At 33.6% G+C, this 22,736-nt stretch overlaps 3 protein-coding genes across 4 annotated transcripts; 1 reads left to right on the top strand and 2 right to left on the bottom strand.

Moving 5' to 3' along the window:
- The first annotated feature begins 1,749 nt into the window (after positions 1–1,749).
- On the top strand, positions 1,750–9,917 carry LOC137808399 (tubby-like F-box protein 2). Of its 2 annotated transcripts, XM_068609478.1 has the most exons (6): positions 1,788–1,918; positions 2,400–2,491; positions 7,933–8,305; positions 8,383–8,470; positions 8,736–8,865; positions 8,957–9,917. In XM_068609478.1, exons 3-6 carry the CDS (start codon positions 7,955–7,957, stop codon positions 9,627–9,629), a joined length of 1,242 nt encoding a protein of 413 aa, XP_068465579.1. In that variant the 5' UTR covers positions 1,788–1,918; positions 2,400–2,491; positions 7,933–7,954; the 3' UTR covers positions 9,630–9,917. The 2 variants fall into 2 exon arrangements, with proteins under 2 accessions (XP_068465578.1, XP_068465579.1); XM_068609477.1 differs by lacking the exon at positions 2,400–2,491 and having other exon boundaries at positions 1,750–1,918.
- A 1,194-nt stretch (positions 9,918–11,111) lies between these two features.
- LOC137808397 (anaphase-promoting complex subunit 10) lies at positions 11,112–13,387 on the bottom strand. Its single transcript, XM_068609476.1, has 6 exons — positions 13,065–13,387; positions 12,929–12,989; positions 12,751–12,843; positions 12,594–12,664; positions 11,724–11,828; positions 11,112–11,635 (listed from the first exon to the last, which is right to left on the bottom strand). Exons 1-6 carry the CDS (start codon positions 13,241–13,243, stop codon positions 11,566–11,568), a joined length of 579 nt encoding a protein of 192 aa, XP_068465577.1. The 5' UTR covers positions 13,244–13,387; the 3' UTR covers positions 11,112–11,565.
- Positions 13,388–16,881: 3,494 nt separating this feature from the next.
- On the bottom strand, positions 16,882–22,424 carry LOC137808396 (U-box domain-containing protein 5-like). Its single transcript, XM_068609475.1, has 6 exons — positions 21,580–22,424; positions 20,906–20,980; positions 20,205–20,381; positions 19,873–19,980; positions 18,422–19,596; positions 16,882–18,115 (listed from the first exon to the last, which is right to left on the bottom strand). The coding sequence occupies exons 2-6, from the start codon at positions 20,960–20,962 to the stop codon at positions 17,359–17,361; spliced, it is 2,274 nt and encodes a 757-aa protein (XP_068465576.1). The 5' UTR covers positions 20,963–20,980; positions 21,580–22,424; the 3' UTR covers positions 16,882–17,358.
- Between the last annotated feature and the right edge of the window lie 312 nt (positions 22,425–22,736).

Below are 22,736 nucleotides of genomic sequence, written 5' to 3'. Positions count from 1 at the left end.
ATACAAAAATATGCCTAAAAAATACTAAAGATATAAAAAAATATTAGTAAATTAGTGATTTTTCAAAATTTTGGTATCTTCAATATTCTCCCTTACTTCGTTTGAACAACTTTTACTTTTTAACTGTATAAAAAAAAGTTACTATTTGAAGTTTTTTCTACAAATTTTATCAATTTTTTAATATTTTAATAATTCAATTAATTATTTAATTAAAAAAACAAAAAACAAACAATTTTTTTCAAAAGAAAAATAAGCAAAACTAAAGTCGTGTTTTACATTAACTTTTCCATACAATTAATTGTGTACGATTAATACGATTTTAGTTATATTAATTTTAACTCAAATCATACTAACATAATAACTTTAATTAAATGTAAATCTCAATCTTAATCAAAGTCCTTAAAAAACCATTAGACTTATGTCAAAATTGATTTCAATTAAAAATCAGAGATAAACACGACTTTTTTTTTATTGACCACTACATAATGAAAGTTGTGTACCCTTAACGTAATATGAAATAGTTTTGACAATGAATGAATACTTTTCCAAATTCATAATATTTTTTTTTTATCTATATCAATGCTAAATTATCTAAAATGTACTATTGACGTGGAAAAACCTTTCGTGTACTGTTATAATTCAGCAAGAATAGATATTGGAGTCAATTAGTTTAAGCAACCTTAGTTTAACCACTACACCTTTATAGATCTTTAAGTTACATGTTTCTATGTACCTTTTTTTTTGTACAATTTTCTTTCAGGCTTTTACGATTGTGTGGAAATCTGATTCGAGAAGAAAGAAAATTAAAGAAACGAGAATAATGTATAATTTGATTCGACACTAGAAAGGTTTAAAAAATAAAAGGAAATATGAAAAAAATAAAATAATGAAATGTATATTAATAAAGTAGTTATAAAATGTAAATAATAAAATAAATTTATATTAATAAGTGTATAATGTTACACATTCAATTAATTTAAGACTATAATATCAGGGGCAGAGCAATATTGATCCATGTCGATACACAACGGTTTGTCGTGTCTTTAGTTGTCCAATTCTTCAAGTCTCTCTGCCTCTTCGCGTACTTCGGTCGGCCGGTGGGGATACCTGCAATTGCACTCCGACGCTCAAGTCAGCGACAATGCTCAAGTGAGAGTTCTCTGATAGTATGAAAAGCGTACCCTTTTCCCCTTTCAGAAATTCCTTTTTGTATGTTGACTTGGGTCTTGGCCGTGTGGGTCAAGTAACCGATTATTAGAGACATGCCTCGTGGTCTCAGGTCGTGCTTGGTGACTTTCTGATATAAAGGGAGTGCTCCAGAGAATGTATTTGACTTATTCAGTGAAAGTTATAACCGTTTATTTTCCAAGTGGAACCATGTTTATTATTTATTTAAGTTATCTAAAGTGCACACTTCTATCGTCCTGACTGGTAGAAAGACATTATTTATTTAATTTATTTTTTCACACATAAATTATAATAACTATTTTCATTGATTGTTTTTAGCGGACACTTTATAATGAAAGTGTGTTTTAAAAATTTGTTTAACAATAGGTATTTTAATTTTTTTTTGTTTTATCTTATTCTTCTCTACACTTTTAAATCTAAATTATTATTTGAAAAATAATAATTAAAAATAACACTATATTACAGTGTAAATGGCTTATTAAGGGAGTAACCAGGCCAAGAAGAGGGCCACGTGTACGAAGGCACAGCTTATGAACAGTAGAGATTCCTGCACTAGATTTTATCCAATAAATAAATCATGCTTCACTTTTTCCACCAAAAAATAATTTAAAAAATGGTGGAAAGATAATGTGCATCCGATTCAAACCACACGATATTGCGACCTTATTTTGGACCCGCGGTGGCGGTAGCGGTGGCCGGCGATTGATAGTGGCGTGGGAGTAAGACATGGGTACTACTCCTCTTTTCTTTTACTTTCCATACCAAATCAGAGAACACTGTTCTCTGCTTCTTCATTTCGGGTGACTTGTGCTTATCTGTTTTTACTGTTTCTGGATCAGTATTCTAGAAGCTTCCTTATTTTCTCTCACACTTTTGCTCACAACGTTCCAAAGTCTCTCTGCTTGATTGATAGGAATTTTCATGCTTTTCTTCTTAGATCGATGCTCTGACTTCGTTTTATTTATTTATTTATTATTATTGTTATTTTTGGTAAAATTATAGATTCTCGCTTCATTAAGTTGATTTCAAAGACAGAACGTGTTTGCATTTTGTAAGGACTGGATGAGTTTTATTTTTGACATTTTAGTGCAATATTTTTTTGTTTTGTACATATTACCTTGTCAGTAATAAAGCACAAATCTTTATGATATTATTAAATTATTTTGATTATGACCCAATATTAGTTAATTTTGGGGCTGGCTTGTTTCTAGTTGTTGTCTTGAAGCTGCAAGCATTGAATATAGAGCCATGTCTACATGCGATGTATGTATGTTATGCAGGAACGAGATGATTATTAATTTAGGTAAACTTCTTAGTCCTTATTTGTATAACCTTTAGTATAAATACTTATAGGGAAAGGGAACATGAACTTAAATCTCTTTAAGTTAAAATTAACCGGTGTACCTTAGCTTTTGGACAAAGTTAAATGCCTAAGTTGATTTTAGCTTATAAAAGAAGTTCAATTTATTTGACCTTTTTCTTACTTTTTTTACATGTTTATGAAGAAGTTTATCTTAACAAGACCCATATTTAGTACTTATTGATACTAAGGTGGACTAATAAATTAAAAAAAAAACTTATCTTGACTTTGATAAGTTTCTCTGTCAAACTTTGTGAGGTTAAAAGGTACTTACACGAAAGCATATGTATGCACAAATGTGTCATTGTTTCTGTTGTTTTTTTAGCTCAGTCAAAAATTGTATCTTTTGTCTCTAGTATCACTGTATTGTCTGTTTGTTCTATCTTTTGGTGAGTTTATCTGTTTGACCACAGCTTTCATCTTACTGTGTTTTAGTATCATCAACTATACTGGGTGTTTGAGTCTACTTAGCGTCTGTACATTCTCTAGCTGTTTCGTAACTGATTTCTGTTACAGATCAGTTAGCATGTTATGTTGTTAAGCCTTGTAAATAGTCATATATCCTCGCTATGGTTACATAACAGTTTATGAGAGTGTATTTGTGAGATTACATACTGTAACTCACTGAGAGAGTATTTTGTAACTCTTAAGAGATAATTCTCCATAACTCTTTGAGAGAGAACTTGTTCTTGTTGATAGTGTGGTTTTCCCATGGATGTAGATTGGAATTTGTTAACTCTCTAATCCGACCATGTTATATCTTATGCGTGCTTTGGTTCTTTTCTTGTTTCTTGAAGTTCTTGGTTTGTTTGTTGTTACAACAAATTTTTGCAGTGAGTGTGGAATGATAAACCTCTATGGGTATTGCAACATATGATGTTGAGAAATTCATTGGAGTAATGATTTCGGATTATGACGATTGAAGATAAGATAATTTATTGTTCAGCAGGGCTTTTTAGAAGCGCTTGATGGTGAATCCAAGAATGATGCCACTATGGCTGAGAAAGACAAGAAAACATTGTTAGGAAGGTTCACAGTTTAATTGTTTTAGTCTTGGTGACAAAGTGTTGAGACAAGGGTCGAAAGAGAAGATTGTTGCATGGATTTGGACTAAACTTGGAAGCTTGTATATGGCGAAATATTTGGTAAACCATTTGTACCTGAAACAAGCTTTGTGTTCATTCAAGATGCATAATGAACATCCCATTGATAAGCAATTGGATGAATTTAATAAGTTGATTCTAAATCTTCAAGACATTGATGTTGAGATTAAAGATGAAGATCATACTGTGAATCTTTTGTATTAATTGCGAAAGAGGCGTATTCATTTTAAGGCAACTTTGTTGTAGGGAAGAAAGTTTGTCTCTCTTGATGAAGTTTCAATTAGCATTTAGTTTCAAGAAAAGAAATGAAAGAACAAAGTCAAAGTCATTTGAAAGGGGTGAAGGGTTGATTCTTAGCAGAAGAACAATAAGGAAAGAAAAAAGAAAGACACCATTCTGAAATGGAAGGCCACCCTAGAAAAATTTCCATGGAAGGCAAAAGGGAACTCTGAAGCAGAAGAAGCCTCAAGGCTTTAGACATGTAACTATAGTAGAAGATAGGTATAAGTCACTAGGTGCCCTTACTGTGTGCCTAGTAGTGCTATCAATGCAGAGTAGATCTTCTTTTGAAGAATTTGTTCTTCTTGGAGATAACAAGTCATTCAAGATTACTAGTATTGGAGTTATAAGATTTAGACTATATGATGGAACATAAAAGATCTGCATGAAGTTAGGCATGTACCTGACTTGAAAAGAAATCTAATATCCCTTGGCAAACTGGGAAAGAAGGGATTTGGTCAAAGGTGATAGAGGAGTGCTACAGGTGATGCAAGGATCTATGATTGTTGTGAAGGGTGCGAGGAAAAAATGACTTGTATTCCTTGGAGGGTTATAAATTGGTTTTGTGTCTGTTGTTGCTGAGAAAGAATTGTCAAGAATATAGTTATGGCACTCAAGGTTAGGTCATATGAGTTAAAGAGGTTTTGTTGAATTACTAAAGCAAGTGTTGTTTGCATATGAGAAACATGAGAAGTTGAAGTTTTGTGAATACCACATCTGTGGTAAATCCTATAAGGTCAAATTCAATACAGGACAACAAAGAACAAAAGAGACTCTTTGAATATGTTCATGCTAATCTCTGTGTACCATCAAGAACTCTATCACACTCCGAGTCAAGGTATTTCCTATTAATACTCAAGGAAATTATGAATATATTTTTAGAAGACCAAGGATGAAGCTTTTGAGAATTTCAAGATTTGGAAGCATCTAGTGTAGAATGAGACAGGGAGAATAGTAAAGAGATTTAGAACAACTAATATCTTGAATTTTGTTCAAAGTTATTCAATAAATTTTGTAAATAAAATGGTATAACATGACATAGAACTGTGTTTGGAACTCCTCAACTACATGCCCTACTAGAAAGATTTTGATATGACCACTTTGGAAGAGTAAGTTGTATGTTAAAGCAAGTGCATTGTTGCCTACTTGATTAATATATGTCCTTCAACTGTTTTAGAGAGAAAGATCTTGTGGAAATTTGGATAGGTCATCTTCCTAACCATTAAAAAATATGATAATCTTTGGTTTTGTTGCTTATGCTCATATTAAGCAAGATAAACTGGTAAATGCATGTTTCTTGGATATCTTGGAGAGGTTAAGGCATACAAATTATGGTGTCTTGAGCTAAGATTCAAGAAGTGTATGATCAACTGTAATGTTACTTTCAATGAGATTGTGATGGCTTATAAATAAAAGGTTTTTGAGTTTGTTGGCGACCAAGATGCTAAGATTCATAAAGTAACTTTGATCAAAGGTTTTCTATGTTGAGATTCAAGAACTGGTAAATGCATGTTTCTAGGATATCTTGAAGGGGTGAAGGCATACAAATTATGGTGTCTATGATCATTCATGATGTTATTTTCAATGAGATTGTGATGGCTTATAAGTAAAAGGTTTGAGTTTGTTGACAGTCGAGATGCTGGGATTTGGAAATCCAACTCTGATTGAGGTGGTGCCAAGATGTTTCTCTTATTTTCTTTAAACATACCACGAGGAGTGTGAAGAATATCTTACTAAAAAGCACCAAGTTGAAGATGGTTACAATATAACACAAGGAAGGACATGGATATGCAAATTTAATTGTGTTTTCTCGTGGTAGCAAGTAAGGAGAAGAAGGAATGATTGATTGACATGAATGAAGTGATGAAGTAACATCATCATAATCATAATTGGAGTTTGATAAGGAGACTTGTTGGTGCTAGATTGATTTGTTGTAAATGGATTTTCAAACAAAATGATGAAATTTAAGGAATTGACCAAGGAAGATTTAAAGCAAGATTGGTTGCCAGAGGTTTTACACAAAAGGAGGGGTTTGATTTTAGTGATGTGCTCTCCCTCATAGTAAAGCATATATCCATGCAAATCCTCTTATTTTCTGAGTTTGATCTTGAATTGGAGCAAATAGATGTCTAGATTGCCCTCTTGTATGGAAATATGTAGGAAACCATTTTTTTGAAGCAACCATAAGGGTTTGAGGTAAAAGGTAAAGACAAACAAATGGTTTTATGAGTTTATGACTCAAATGGTTTCGTGAGAAGCAAGTTTGATAAGTGTGTTTATTTCAAATTCTTACTTGACAATCACTCTGTAATATTGTTGCTCTATGTTGATGACATTTTCATAGCAAGCAATAGTAAGTTTGAAGTTGAGAAGGTGAAGAATGAGTTGATTAGTGTTTGAGAAGAAGAATTCGGGAAGACAAAAAAAGAACTTGTGGATTGAGATCATGAGAGACAAAAAGAAGAATCCATTATACCTGTCTTGGAGAGCTACCTTAAGAAAGCTTGTGATAAGTTTGGAATGACAAACTTGAAACTTGTTTCTTCACCTTTAGCTGGCATTTTAAGCTAAGTTGTAAACAATATCTTGAAGAGTGTGGTTATATAGATACAATTTCATATGCAAACATTGTTGGTCTATGATGTATGCAATGGTTTGCACTTGATTTGATATTTGCTTATTTTATGAGTATTATGAGCAAATTTATGTAAAATTTTGGGTGAGAAATTTGGCAGACTCTTAAGTGGATCCTGAGGCATGTGAAGGGGTCTCTTGGCAAAGTTTTAGTTTATAGTTGAACTAGAGATACTGGTAGAACAACTTTTGAAGGATTTGTAAACTCAAATTATGTTGGATGTCTAGGTACTGGGAAATCTCTCACAGGTTATGGTATTGCTATTAGTTGGAAGGCAGGTTTATAGAAGATTGTGGTTTTGTCTACCATTGAAGTTGAATATATGGCCACAATAGAAGTTGTGAAGGAAGCTGTGGCTCTGGTTTTGCTGAAGAGCTGAGAATGCACAATCAAATTACCATAGTGCATCGTGATAAAAGCTATTAAGGAACTTAGTCATGAGAGAACCAAGCATATCGACATTAAGTTGCATTTTGTAAGAGAGGAGATTGGCAGAGATTCTGTGAAGGTGAAGAATATTTCAACAAATCATAATTCCTCTGTTATGATTACAAAAAATGCTTCCAAACAGTAAGTTCTATCATTGTTTAGGGTTGATGGGAGATTGACTGTTGTTCTGGGCTTGTAGATGTTCTTTGTCTAGTGTTAGAGAAGTTTGTTCATGAACCAAGGTGGAGATTTGTTGGTTTTTGCCCAGTCAACAAGCTGCATCTATCTCTTGTATTGTCATATCACTTGTCTATTCTATCAACTGGAGAGTTTATCTTTATGACCGAAGCTTTAGTCCGTACCTTGTTTCAGTATCATCATCTATACCGGGTGTTTATGTCTGCTCAGTGTCTGTTTGTTCTCCAGCTGTTATGTAACTGATTTCATTTACAAATCAGTTAGTATGTTATATTGTTAAGCCTTGTATATTCATATATCCTTGCTATGGTTAATAACAGTGTATTCAAGTGTATTTGTGAGATTACATACCTGATGTTTTCTGTAACTCATTGAGAGAAGTCTCTTTAACTCTATGAGAGATAACGTGTTCTTGTTGATAGTTTGGTTTTTGTGTAGATGTAGATTGAAGTTTGTGAACACTCTAATCAAACCATGTTATATCTCGTGTTTGCTCTATTTCCTGGTTCTTTTCTTGTTTCTGGAAATTCTTGGTTTGTTCATTGTTACAATTTGGGTTTTCTTGATTTGTGAGCATTCCCATAGAATTGGCTTGTTTCACGTTAGTTTCTTTATCAGTCTTTGGCTTTTCAATTATTGTTGGTATGAGAAAACTTCAGTGGAATATATTAAGGCATGTTAGAATGGAATGTAGAAGCATTTTAATTTTGTTTGGATTGGCATGGTTTTGTATTGTGAAGAGGATTGGTAAGCCGTGAGAACATGTTGAGAAGCATAGTCCGTGAACTCAAGGAGATGAGAGATGGAACAGGAAGCACGTCTAAGCGGGGTGCAGAAAGCAAGCTTCGACTCAGTCGTACAAAGTCACATATTGCTCCAGATGTTATTGCAACTACATTTGAATTTATTCAACAGGGACAATGGGCAAATCTTCCAGAAGAATTGCTTTTTGACATAATCCAGAGGGTTGAAGAGAGTGAAACATCTTGGCCTGCCCGTGCTGTTGTTGTCTTCTGTGCTTCTGTATGTAAATCATGGAGGTCTATTACAAAAGAGATTGTCAAGACTCCTGAACAATGTGGAAGGATCACATTTCCTATTTCATTGAAGCAGGTAATAAATTCTTCACCCTTTTTCTGCCCTACTCTATTATGTTTCTTACGTTCTTTTCCTTTTATGTGTATGGATAGCCCGGTCCACGTGATTCTCCAATACAGTGCTTTATCAGGAGGAGCAAAGAAAGTTCTACATATCTGTTGTACTTTGGCCTGGTTCCATGTAAGTTATTTCATTGCTGAAACCTTCCATGTGGCAGAATGCACTTTGCTTGACATAAAATCTTATCTATATGTATAACTTAAATGGTGCTTGAATAAGATAGAAATGAACTTAAACCTTTTGATGCAGTCAAAGTACAAAAGCCAAATTTTGCTTTGTTTTCCTCCCTTCATGATCTGCTTGTCGATCCATCTTACTAAAGTTTGATAGAGAATTAGTTCTTGATATTCTATTTGAGAAGCTTGTTCTGGCTTTAATTGTACAGCAGAGAATGACAATAACAAGTTGTTATTAGCGGCCAAAAGGATAAGAAGGGCAACAGGCACTGATTTTGTCATATCCTTGGCCACAGATGATTTTTCTCGAGCCAGCAATAAATATGTTGGTAAACTGAGGCAAGTTTTTGGTCGATAGAAACCTTACCTTTTCAATTTTCACCTTGCCTCTTATCATCTTTGCTGATACTTGATAATGTACTCTTGGCAGGTCTAATTTTTTGGGTACCAAGTTCACCATATATGACAGTCAACCTCCCCGTGATGCTGCAATTCAACCAAATTGTCAATCTAATAGGAGATTTCATTCTAAGCAGGTGTCACCAAGAGTTCCAGCTTGTAGCTACCTTGTTAGCACAGTTTCCTACGAGCTGAATGTCCTTTGCACTAGAGGGCCAAGAAGAATGCATTGCGTCATGAACTCTATACCCGTCTCAGCAATTCAGGAAGGGGGCAACGCCCCAACTCCAACTTCTTTCCCTCAAATATTTGATGAACCTTTTTCTCCATCACCAGCAGCGAAAGAAAAAGTTCCAGTCCCCGATTTAAACTCTGCAAGCTTATCAGAGCCACCAATATCGAGCCAAGTCTCAACTGAGCAATTAGCACTGAAAAACAAGGCTCCAAGATGGCATGAGCAGCTACAGTGCTGGTGCCTAAACTTCAAAGGTCGTGTGTCTGTGGCTTCTGTTAAGAACTTTCAGCTTGTAGCTGCTGTTGATCCGTCACATAACATTTCTGCTGAGGAGCAAGACAAGGTAATCCTGCAGTTTGGAAAGATTGGAAAAGACATATTCACCATGGATTACCGTTATCCACTCTCTACCTTTCAAGCGTTTGCCATCTGCTTGAGTAGCTTTGACACTAAACCAGCCTGCGAATGAGATGCATCACCACAATTTGATCATCATCTGCCGAGTTGTTGATTGTTAATTATGGTGGCATGCAGCTGAAAATTTAGCCGTTCAGCCTGTAGTATCCTTCCCTTGAATCGGTTGTTGATTCTGGAATTTGCTCTATTTGTTATATCGTGGTCGTCTAAAATTAAGTTATATGAAGTTTAATGATTTCTGTAATATATGTTTCCAGAATTCCTCACTAACAAATGTTTTGATTTCTTTAAAGAGTTCTTAATGTCAATGCATTATTAATATAGAAAACATTACACCAAATTTGCACGAGAATGAATTTTGAGGTAGTTATCATAAAATTTCAATAAAATTGTCATATATGGTGATTTAAGATTAGATAACTAAGTAAATATTTTTATGGTCAGTTTATAACTTGTTTTCTCGTGTAAATACTGAATTTTCAGTTAACATTCTTTGCAGATTTTGATAACGTTAAACAACCTATGATATATACCAATAATAATGAAAATAATTTAATTTTTATACATTGTTGGTTTTAAAGAATTTTACACCCTTGCTCAATTTGAAATAATTTGGTATGACTTTAAAGATAACTATTGTAAATGTCAATAAATTTACCATACATAATTTTGTGATTGAAGGATAAGATAAAATTTTGATATGTTACGAGTTTATTGTAAAATATTAATAATTAAAATTTGAATAATAGTGATATTCAATATTTATATTTAAGATTTTATAGTATTTATGGGTTGTCAACGGAGTCAATCAATTATTCATCACATTGTTTTTCAACGTACTGTTTCTTCCTGCACCTCCACATTTTCTTCTGCCACCTCATACACAACATGAAAATACATTTTTATCCTTCTTGTGCTACTCCCATAGAGTAATTTTCGGATTATGTAATTCGGGAACTCATTTAAAAAAAGACTTCCGGATTACATAATCCGAAAACTAAATAAGACTTATGGATTATGTAATCTAGGAAGTAATCATACTTCTGAAAAAAGACTTCCAGATTATGTAATTCAGAAACTAATCATGCATATGAAAAAAGACTTAACTTCCTGATTACGTAATCCGATATATTATATATTATAGAGGGGTATTTTTGGAAATTTGAAAATTTATGAAAGTGAGAGAAGAAGGTATGGAGGTGCAGGAAGAAACAGTCTTTTCAACGATTTAGAATGCCTCCACACTTTTAGTCTTTCAGGTCCAATATAAATTTTAGAGTAATGAAAAGCCGTCTTAAGTTATGAACCCCAAAACTAGTCAACATTCAATTTTATCATTTGTGTCTACAAAAGGTGTAAAATAATGATTTAAGTTACTCTGTAAATTAATCATAAAACAAATGGAGACAACATCTCAAGGCAAAATAATCCAAACAGAAAATGTCAAGATAGAAGAGACAAGCACATTGGAATGAGATATTGATTTATTTGAAGTTACTATTAGCTAGTAACCACATTAGAATCCTGGAAAGAATAACACAGAAGTTGCTTGTAGAATATATTCTCTAGCAGTGGAATTACATGAACCAATACTAGACAATGGTATCTTGGCCTTAGTGCCAATTTTCATCATAGTTTTTCGGTGAGAAGTAAGAAACAATGATGATGACAAAGAGGGAATAAATTTCACACAATGCACAAGTTGTTTTGTCAATAAATATAGAACTCTTGAATTTGAATCTCCAGCTACTACCATAGAGCACAAACACATGTAAAACAAAATGTAAATACTTGACAGGCACAGAGGGTACTGAATTACTGATGGCCACATTTACTGATGACAATTTTTAAGAATATTGAAGTGAAATATATTTGACATTTCGGTCAGTAGTGATTTGGTTTCAGATATTCCAGATGATACAATCACTTAATGGCGGCATCCTTTGATTTAAAACCAGGTTGGCTTCATTTACTTTTACCATAAACTATCATCTTATAGAAGAGTAGGTGATGAACTCCCTTGAAGTAAATTGAAATGGCTGGTGTGGAATAGGATTCCTGCAACAGTGGTTTACATAGAAAGACATTAATTAATAAATTTATAACTGCATCAAAGAAATTGTTTCAAAAGTAAAGGGAGACTCACGGTCGAGGCCCATAAACTTTGATTTGCCGCACATGAGTATCCCTTCCATTGAGATGGTTTGACAACACAGCAATTTGCAACATGAAAGTGTTCACAAAGGTATCCCTGTGATTGGTGAAAGACAATTACAAGATTCAATTAACAAGTATGCTAATACGAAGGAGAAGCAGTCCTTAAGTTACATTGCATTATTTTGGTTACAACCATTGAGACTCATTCACAATATCAATTTTAGGGTAACAATGAAAGACAATCAATCCAGTGGTTCAACAGATGAAATGAAACAAGAACTGATTATTACATTCCTATGTACCAACAAACACATCTTCAAGTAGTATGACTACATATCCTACCCTATCTAATTTCTCAGTTCACAATTGGAAAACATCCTCAAAGCCTTGAACATAAATCCAGATATATAAGGAGTAAGAATTCAAATAAAAATCAGTTAGACTTCAACAAAAAAAAGCCAAGAATTCAGTCACTTCTTCAGAAGAACATTAAGCAGTAGGCACAGCATATTGCCTCAAACACAATTTAATCAAAATGCATGGTCCATGTTGATCTTATCACTCCAACAATACAACAGTAGCTAGATGAAGTCAGTCACATGACACCTTAACTCTATAAGTGCAATCATTGCCAGTCCCAAGTCTGACTAAAAGAGGAGTGTTGTATTAATCCCTCGACACAAGACTTGTCAAAATCTTTTTTTTTTCTTCTGTAAGTGTTTATAGAGAAATTTATTCAGACAAACTAGAAAAAACAGGATTGGTTCACTTTCACTGAGGTTCCCTTAAATTCCCTACAATAAACTATCATGTCCCCCATTAAACACTCACACACACACACTGACCAGAAAATACTTACCTAGGATCAACTCCAGACAACGATAGATAGATCCACCCAGTTGGCTTCACAAGTTCCACGGTCTTAATCTCCTACAAATGTTCCCAAACCCATCATTCATCAACAACCACAACAACCAAATCAACCTTCTCAATCAAACCCAAACTAATAAAATTACCTTCAAGTTGTGAAACCCATCACCGGCACGGATGGAAACTTTGCTAGGCGTGTAACTCTCGTCCAGCTTGAAATCCACGTACAGCACAATTAGCTGCAACAACAAAAAAGATTACAAATTTAGCACTTAGAAAGCATAGTTAAATTTTATTTGCAAGAGGGGTGTGCCGTGCACGTACTTGAAGTCTAACTTTCTTCTGAAACTGAATATTAACCAAATGGGGTTGCGCTCCGTCGGATCTGAAAGCACGGAGAGCGTGATTGAGAATGCGAGTGAAGATAAGAGAAAGAGAGTGTAGCGAGTGAAGGAGTTACTGCCAATAGGTTTCGAGGTTATCGTCACGGAGAGAGGAAACACCGTTACCGGGTTTGCAAGAACTGACGCTCCAAGCGGCTTTTTTCCCCATCTCCGTTAAGTCATCGTCAACCATCAGCAATTGGTTTCCTCCGCTCAACTTTGTTTCTTCTTCGCCCTCTGATGATTCTGCTGCCATTTCTGAAACCTCAAACAACCCTACCTCTCTCCTTTTTCTTTCCCCGCTTTTATTTTTCAAGCTTCTTCAACTACTGGGAAGAGAAACCAAATGGGGAAGGATGTTGAATTGAACAAGAAAACAACAACAACAACAAAAGGACGATATTTTAGTTTAAGTTTTCAAGTTTTTAAAGGCTGAAATTAGGGTGTGGTAGTGAAAATCTAATTTTTTTATTGTACTTGTTCTATTTGGTAAAAAGGAACAGCAACGATTGGTTTTAAAATTAGGTTTAAAATTAAAAATAACAAATTTGGATAACAAAATGATTATACTAGTTTTTAAGTTTTTAAAAGATTTGATAATTATTTAAACCTAATTTTTAAAACAGAAAAAAAGGTTGTTTAGTTTCACTTTTAAAACGAGAGGGAAAATGCAGCACTCTTAAAATGATTATTAAAAGAACTAATTACATTAAATGAAGTCACTTTTCATATGTAATCTGATTGATTTAAACATAATATTTTTTCAATTCTGGACGGATCTACAGAGATGTGCATAGAATCTTCAAGGGATCAGAGTTTTAGTTCTATTGTTTCCTTTTCTTATTCTATGCAGATTATGCTGCAACTTGTGAAGGAACACTTGCATCTGAACCACCATATAGCAACGAGATAAAAAGCTTTATTGTTTTGCATAATCCCTGTAGAATTGTTGAGTGAAATATTGAAATGGCTTGTTCCTCTCTTCTTGTCCTATAATGTATACTCTAAAAAGTGACAGTATTACAATAAAAAAAACAGTTCAATCTATCTCTTTATCTGCCTAACTAAGTATAAAACTAGTTTGATGTTAAACACAGTTCACATATACACACTGGTGTAGCATATTGATTATACTTACTCTTACGCATAACAGAGATTAATCTTCTATCATGGTTGCTATTCTTTTAGGCTCTGTTTGGATTGAGGAGGGGATGTGTGAGAATTTGAGGGAGTGGATGTGTGAGGAAAGTGTGAAGAAAGTGAGGGTGTTTGAATTGGGGTATGTTAGGGAATGTGTGAGGAAAGTTTATGGGAGTTTGTGAGTGATGTGATGATTATGATGAAATTTTAATTTTGTTTAAAGGTGTGAATTGTAACTTTACAAATTAACCCTTACCTATTAAAAAAATTAATAATAAAATGAGTTGTTTTTGTTTAAAAATGAAAAACTTTCACACATTTCGTAAATTTAAAAATTATAATTAAAAAAATATATGTTAAATGTAAATATGTATAATATAAAAACTATAATTAGAAAAAAAATATGTATTCAACAAATTAAATAAAAACAGAAGTTCAAGTAATAAAATTGAAAAATAAATCAAATCTTATATAAATAAAAAGATATTATTTTTTAATATTAAAAACTAGGGATGGCAAAGCGGGGCGGGCCATGCGGGCCGGCCCGCAGGTAAAAAACGCGAGGCGGGATGACTTTTTCAACCCGCATTAGCCCACCCCGCATTAGCCCGCAACCCGCGCGGGCCAGTTGCGGGGCGGGGCGGGCTGGCCCGCAAACCCGCAAGAAAAAAATATTGACACTTAATAGCAGCAGAGCAACCTAAACTGGGTCATGCCAATTAAATCAATTTCAAACACGATAAAGGAGCAAGACACCAGTTAGAGAAGGAGAAATAAGCAGAGGGTATTTTAGAAGTTACCGATGACCAAACCATCAATTGAGCCAAAAGTTATCTTATTTTTATTGTATTATTTTTATGAAAAATTAATTAATTAATTGTCATTGTTTTAATATATGCAGATGACGGGGAAAATTATAATTATGAAAAAATGGATGAAGGTTCTACTAAGGTGGCATCCAATGTTATTGAAATGGAAGAATGTCAATAATGTTTATGTTTAATGTTTTTGAATTAATGTTTATGTTTAATGTTTTGGAATTAGGTATTTTTAATGTTTTGGAAGTGGAAGAATAGTGATATTTGATATTTATCTTAATGTTTTGATGTTTGACTATATTTGAAAAGGAAGGGAAAAAAATTAGGTTTGATAATAACAAATATATAGGTTTAATTTGACAATTTTTTAATAACAAAATGTAAAAAAATAAATATTTAATTTTTTTTAAAAAAAGAAAAAACCTGCGGGCCAGCTCTTATGCGGGGCGGGTCGGGAATTCTAGCCCGCAATAACTTTGCGGGGCGGGCCAACCCGTCCCGCATTTTTGCGGACCAAACGCGGGGCGGGCCAATGCGGGGCGGGCTGGCCCGCTTTGCCATCCCTATTAAAAACCCTCTAGAAATGAAAAATAAAAAATACTACAACAACAAAAATATAACGTAATTAACAATAAAAAAAAATTTCATAAAAAATTATAATAAAATAAATTATAACTCATAAACATAATAACTATATATAGAAATATATTAATATAAACATAACAAATAAATAAAAACAGAATTTCAAATAATTTCTTTAAATATTAAACATATACTATAAAATTAAAAAATAAATCACATCTTATATAAATAAAAAATTACTATTTTTTAATATTAAAAAACTTCACAATAAAGCAATCTAAAAAATACAACATAACAAAAATATAACTTAATTAACCATAGAAAAGGATTTCATAAAAAATAAGGATAAAAACGTATTAGTAGTATAATCCGATATAGTTCAATAATTAATTTTTTTTATTTTATTAAATATTTGTGTTAGTTAAATTTATTTAATAACTAATATTTATAATAAAGTGTAGTTTTTATCAATAAATTATGTAAAAATACGTGAAAATATATTAATTATATTTTCAGTTTCTAATGAATAATTTAAGTTAGAATAAAATTATTTTAAGTGATGGATTGTTTTTAGGGATTTTTTTGTATTGAACAAATTAAATATTTAGTATAAAATAAAATGAAAAATGTTTAGTATAACCTTTTGGTGATGACCATGATCCAACTCAGGTAATATTTTCAATTTTAATTAGATATAGTATATTTTTTTCTTTAAGAAAAATTAAATTCAACCACATTTAATAAAATATCTGATTAGAACTTGAAAAATAGGTATCACCTGATCTACTCTAATAACTAATATATAAATGAAATATTTTATTTAACTATATTTTTTTTACACTGATTTATAATATTTTATAAAATAATAAACAAACTTAAAACTTCCTTAAAATTTATTATGATTTGTTTCTTCATTTTAAATATTATATATATATATATATATATATATATATATATTTTAAACATTGTACAATAAATTTTTTAAAATACTAATACATTCCAATGAAGCATTGTGATACATTTAAATGAGGGTAAATTTGGGAATAAGGGATGCTGACATGACTTTCCTTCTACATCTCTTCATTTTGAGGGGAGAGGATATTTACTGTTCACACGTATATCCTCTCCTTCACTTCCCTGCACATCCCTTGATCCAAACCATGGATATCCACTCACATCCTTCCTCTTGAACATTACATCCATGAAAGCAAAAAGGGGTTAAAGGGAAAAGAAATAGTCGCAGATATTATGTGAATGTTTGTTAATGGTTAGTGTTAGAAGACGGTTTCAATGAAAAGGAGTTCTGAACATAAAATATGATAAGATAGACAGAGTATGATATTTGAACCATATAAACCATTCAAAATATCTACCTTAAAATCAGTTCTCAAAATATATAGTTAAAAATATACAATACGAAATGGAAAGGAAGGTCAATGCCGTAGCAACGAAGGCTGTTCCTATAACTATCCGTGACCACCAAGTTACAAGCGACAAACATCCCTTTAACATCTCGGGAGGAGAGGAGAAAGAGGAGAACTACTCAATTATCTCCCTATCACTGACTTGACATGCTAAAATAACTAGACACCAGAAGAAAAAACACTACTTTATGCAGTTAGCAGTTACTGAACAAAATTATGCAGCAGGCTATAAATGCTTCAAGGCGAGATTTGGCATGGCTTGGTCAGAAAATATTAAAAGAGGCAATCTAAAAATCCTATCTGCCATCCAGAAATTAAAAATGTCTCTTATCAGCATAATCTGTAGTCCCCCACAAAAAGGTTATGGAGGGTATATATAAAAGGTCAAAATGCATAGAAACTCATTTTCATCTCTTGTTTTTTGGTGCAACTGAACTGGATTTTGAGAAGATTGATAGTCTCTTCAAAATGGAAGGTTTCTTTGGTGATTTCTTTTCTTGATAGAGATTGGTAGATTCTTGAGAGGCATTGAAATTTGGCTCATAGGAGTCTTCATCCTCAAACTCCGTCCTCAAAAGACGTAGTAGTTCAAGTGCAAAAGCCTTTGCCATATCACTTCCTGAATTGGAGATGTCCACAAGAGAAGGAATAATCCCCTCATCCATAATCATCTGACAGTATTCCACACGTTGAGAGCATAAAGAGAGTAGAATATCAAGTGCCGGTTCTTTTTCCTCATCACTGCCAGTCCCAAGTATTTCAACAACAGAATATATGCATCCTTTTGTTTCAACCACAGAAACCCTACCCTCTTCAGTATCACAAAGGTTTTTCAAAATATGTATACAGTCTCTTGAAAGGGTTTTATCTTCAAAAAATGGCAGTAATTTTGGGATGCATCCGAGAGATACCATGTAGTGACAAATTTGACTATTGGATGAAAAATTAAGCATTATTTTAATAGCTTTTCCTTGGAACTCTTTGCTACCCAAATCAAGGATCTTTGAAATAGAAGTGAGTACAGTGGAAGCAGCAATGTTAGCTTTCTCACACCAGTTTCCTGCCAACTCTCCCATTATGGTAAGAGCTTCACCAATCACGTCTGTGTCAAGAAGACTTGCCAACATAATGCATGTATCTTCACTTAAATTGGTCATACCATTGCTACATGAAAAGCACAAAGAAGTCATTCCAATATCAAAAACACGAACAAAGATAAATATTCAAAATTAAAAGAAACAATAATCTTAATGTATTGGCCAAGTACTTGGAATGAGTTTTAACATAGAAGAAAAGTTCAAGTATCTTTCCTTGTTACTCTACACCACGTAAATCTAGCTTTTCAACCGATAATTGTTAAAAAAATCCATAAAATTAACAAGGTAACAAATTAAACCAGACAAATGCAAGCTAATCGAAATAACTAACAATGAACCAAGAACCAAATTGCAAGGGAAAAAGAAGTTGTACCGGCAGCACTTCATAAATTCCAACAGCAATTTAGTTCCAGATCTCAGAGCTTTTACATCATGTCTCTCACAGGCAGTGCTCAGAAATCTCGTGAGTGGGTCAATGAAATTCTCAGATGGCACAGAGCAAAGAGTATGGTTATTGCATTTGAAATCTATTTTCATATCTTCAATGAGTTGGCATTGAGATTTCCATTGACGTTCATGGAGTTTAGACAAGGGCATCAGAACAACATCATGAATCCCTGCATGAGATTGATGCCTGGGAGAATTGGCACCGGTCTTGTTCAATATCAAATCTAAGCCATGATTGGCCTTAGCATGAAAGGAATCTGAATTATAACTGGTCTCTAAAGATCCAAGTGACAAGTTACTAAGATCCATTTGGAAGTTTAAATCATACAAAGAACTTCCAAAACTCTTAATGGAATTGAAGGAAGCTTCCCATGAATGCAAATGTTGCACTTGTCTATTTGGGTCAGGAATGGAGACTCCATTAGTTTCACACCACTTTAATATTAGGTCCTTGAAGACAACATTTGGAGTCAATGCCATATGTTCCAGTTTCTTTTTTGTTTTCGGGCATATAGTATTACCCTCATCAAACCACTTTTGTATCCACATCCTTTCATATGTTTCTCCTGAAGCAATGACAACAGGGTCATACATCAACCTTAAAGATATTGGGCATGTATATTCCTCAGGAGGTGTAAGTCTGCCCAACTCATTGGCCTGAGTCCTATATTGATCATGGTTCAAGTATGGGCCTGACTTGACAGGAAGGATGCTTTGAGACTCGTGAACTGAGTTCTCAGTTGTGATTGGTCCTTCACTTTGGAAATAGACCTCAATTTGTTCTCCGGTGATTGATTTTTTGTGCTTTAGAAGGAGATACAAAAGATTTTTCAAGACAATCTCTTTTTGCTGTTTATTTGGTCTGACTTGTTTTAGCAACTTCTGAATCGATCGTTTCTCTATTAAGATGGCCGATGAGGATGTAATACTAAGTCTTGCTGCTACAAACTGAAAATGTTTTATTTCAGATTCTTCCATTGAATCATTATCTGATGTTGAAGAATCTTGCTGGAGCAATTGTTTCAAAACCTTCCCAGCTGCTTCTTCCGCTGAGTTGAGGCCAAATGTAACACACTCAAGATCACCAATTAGTAGAGAAATCTGCAAAGAGACATTGCAACACCAACAAAAAGCATTAAAATGAATATACAATGTAACAAACAGAACAAGCCAATGCAGTGAATAAAATAAAACAAAAAATCAGATATTTCAAAGCATCAATAATGCGGCCATCCACAATATTCAACTAGAAAACAAATTCTTCAGCATTGTGTGGATATATTTCATTTAATCATCAAATGGATTTTATGAATTATGAGAACTGTCTGATTCACATGTGGCTATTTAGCAATACAAGACAAATAAAATTGGACTAACCTCTGCAGCCAACATCACCGGAACCATATTCAGAATCTGGACTAAGTTTTTTACTATCGATTTTCTTGCCTTCTGGCATTTTGAGAGTATGGAATCCCCTGTCATTGCCTGAAAGTGATATTAGAACCAACTGAATTAGCTTGCTACTACCATAATCAATGATTATATCATATGTAACTGCAGTTGCTCAATAATTTTCTACGCATCATAATAATTGTTTATCCATATCTTTGCTCAATTTGATGTGATAGTACAACTGTTGATACGATCATTTGTTTGAAAAAATTTGAATTTTGCAAAGAATAGCTGAAATAATAAGAAGAACTACACACCAGGTAGAGTTTACTAGATTCAGAGCAGTATAGTAGTAGTTGTGCGGCTTTGTCAATTGCACTGTTGAGCAAACACAGAGCCTGCATTCCGCAAGGACGTGCTTCTTCTATACGTGGAATTATCCGCAAGATTCTAGCAACTAATTTCCTGAGTTCCGTGCACATTGCACGATGCACCTTCAAACACGAAATTACAATCAATAAAATTCTTAGTTCCAATATGCAAAGTAGTCGAAAAGGAGTATTATTTTTAACACCCCAATAGTGCAAATACTCAATTAATACCCCTTTTCTTTTTTTCCTTTCTATCTATCTATCTATCTATTTTTATCATATAATACCACCTACGACATTTATCACTTCTCTCTTCACTATTTCTTTCTCCGACTGGGTATAGACTTCCATTGGGGTGTCCACCAAACATTCTTCTTTGAAAAAGCACCCACATATCTTAAAAGTCAAAGGCAAGCTATAAAGTCAGCGCCTTTTTCTTCTAGATCAAACAGATACAAGAAGAAAAAAAAGAACAAAGGCAATTAATTTGAAAAGTATAACTCAGTGATTGACTGAGGAAATGGTTTATATTTTTTTAATAAAAAATGAATCCATCCAAACAGTACCAATTTAAGAAGAACTGAATGTACAATGTCAATAATAAGCATCCTCAATATAACATAATCAAATTCAATTCTTTCCAGTACCTTAAAAGAGGAAGGATTTGGTAATGTCTCTACCAGTTCACTGCCATCAGTTCCCATTCAGGAGAGTATCCTAGGCTACAAAGGGAAAGAACATTAAGCTAGTTAGTTCACTTCTTATACAAAATCATGCATAGAGCTTTAAAGAGAAATTACAACGTGTTAAGTATCTAACTCCTATTAATTTATGGTTTTCAGCAGTTAAGGTAATACCTTTTCTGCAATATTCAAAACTCAGAAGTTACTACGAAAGAGTGTCCCGGGTAGTATTAATCTCAAAACGCAGTAAAACCCCCACATGAAAGTAAGCATAAGAAGGGAAAGAGAAGATTTGGGGATTCAAGTTGGGATATTCCAGCCAATAAAGTGAATCTATGGTATCATCATTACCTAAACGATACTACTGCAAGTCTACAAGTTTTGCAAATCGTATAAATGAACTTAAACATAAATCTTGATTTTCATCTTTCAGTCAATTTACACTGAAATCAAACTGCCGAACAAAGAAATTGAAGCCAGTCTGGAACATGAAAAAGAGGCAAACAAATAATCCGTTCTATGAGATGACATGAGTTTAGTATATTGGAAACAATTTGAACATAAGATGAGAATAGAATGTGAGGGTTGAAAGTAATTTGGATTACACAATAGCACAGAAAGAGGGAGAAATGAATTACCCTCTATAGCGAAGACGATAAGAAGAAGCCTTCCAACAGAGCCAAGTCGATTAATTCCAAATCATCATCATCGCACACTCCAAACATGCCACTACCCACCATCAATAATTAAAGAATCTTTCAAACAGTGAAGTCAGAGGCGTCAAATGAGCACTTGTTAAAACAGCAAAATCGCCACTAAGTTGATCGTGTGAAGGAGAATTCAGAGAGTTCACAGTGCTTTCGTGCAGCTCTACCATTGAGAAGAAGCACGAGCACCACGAACAACAAAACCCAACGGTTCCAAGGAAACTTTATCAAAAGTAAAGTGTAGCACGTGTGGAAGCTCATAATTATCTTTTCTTATTACCTCCAAAAAAACAAAAACAAAAAAAAAAAGTCCCACTTTTGCTCAATTGACGATGTCCTTCCCTCATAGGCCATAAGTGCCCCACCCAACAAAAAAGATCAAGAAAAGAAATAGTTACAAAGCAGAATTGATGGTGATTAAGGCTTAAGTGGGGAGCATTCAATTAGGATAGCAACCCACGAAAGGAAAAAATATGAAAAAAGGAAGAGATTTAATCTTGACTGAAAGCGAAGCATGGCACTGAAAATAATGAAGAACCATGTTTAAGATTATGAGTTTGAAGGAAGGAGGAGAGAAAGAGAGATTATGAAGGAAAATAGTACGAGTGACGAAATGAAAATGGTGGTGGGGAGAAGGGACCAAGTCGAGGAAAGAGAAAGGAAAAAGCGTGGCAATCTCGGTGGCAGTGGCGGTGACTGGTTTGACCTGCGACCAAGACACTGCACTGCCCTAAAAAAAGAGCCACCAACAGCAACTATCATTGCCTCACCTGCCTGTCACGGCTGTGATGGTTGTGGTCCTGATAAATGGTCTCTGTGGGTCCCAGGGTGTTGCCTGTGACCAATTCCCAATCCCAAATATCCACTTGCCAATTACTGCTAATCATTGCACTTTTTCTTTTATTTATAAGAATTAATTTCATTGAATAATTCATACACTATTCAAGAGTTCATTTTCTTCAAAATATAATTTGTTTAAGAAATGCTTATTGCATCTCATTTATAAATAAAAAAATCCACAAGAACTAAGAAAAGAATTAATCATATTAATTGATTTAAAAATAAATATCTTTTGAAGTTCTTTTTAT

This window comes from Phaseolus vulgaris, chromosome 3, assembly GCF_000499845.2.
Source record: "Phaseolus vulgaris cultivar G19833 chromosome 3, P. vulgaris v2.0, whole genome shotgun sequence".
In the NCBI taxonomy this organism is placed as follows: domain Eukaryota; kingdom Viridiplantae; phylum Streptophyta; class Magnoliopsida; order Fabales; family Fabaceae; genus Phaseolus; species Phaseolus vulgaris.
This window is presented reverse-complemented; position numbering and strand designations above follow the sequence as displayed.

Coding starts and splice junctions, on each gene's coding strand:
- LOC137808399 (XM_068609477.1), top strand. CDS start 7,955: ATGTTGAGAAGCATAGTCCGTGAACTCAAGGAGATGAGAGATGGAACA. Junction 8,306..8,382: donor TTCCTATTTCATTGAAGCAG/GTAATAAATTCT, acceptor GTGTATGGATAG/CCCGGTCCACGTGATTCTCC. Junction 8,866..8,956: donor AAATATGTTGGTAAACTGAG/GCAAGTTTTTGG, acceptor TACTCTTGGCAG/GTCTAATTTTTTGGGTACCA.
- LOC137808397 (XM_068609476.1), bottom strand. CDS start 13,243: ATGGCAGCAGAATCATCAGAGGGCGAAGAAGAAACAAAGTTGAGCGGA. Junction 12,990..13,064: donor AACCTCGAAACCTATTGGCA/GTAACTCCTTCA, acceptor CCGTGCTTTCAG/ATCCGACGGAGCGCAACCCC. Junction 11,829..12,593: donor TTGTCTGGAGTTGATCCTAG/GTAAGTATTTTC, acceptor CACCAATCACAG/GGATACCTTTGTGAACACTT.
- LOC137808396 (XM_068609475.1), bottom strand. CDS start 20,962: ATGGGAACTGATGGCAGTGAACTGGTAGAGACATTACCAAATCCTTCC. Junction 20,382..20,905: donor CAAATCCTTCCTCTTTTAAG/GTACTGGAAAGA, acceptor TCGTGTTTGAAG/GTGCATCGTGCAATGTGCAC. Junction 18,116..18,421: donor GAATTTATGAAGTGCTGCCG/GTACAACTTCTT, acceptor CTTTTCATGTAG/CAATGGTATGACCAATTTAA.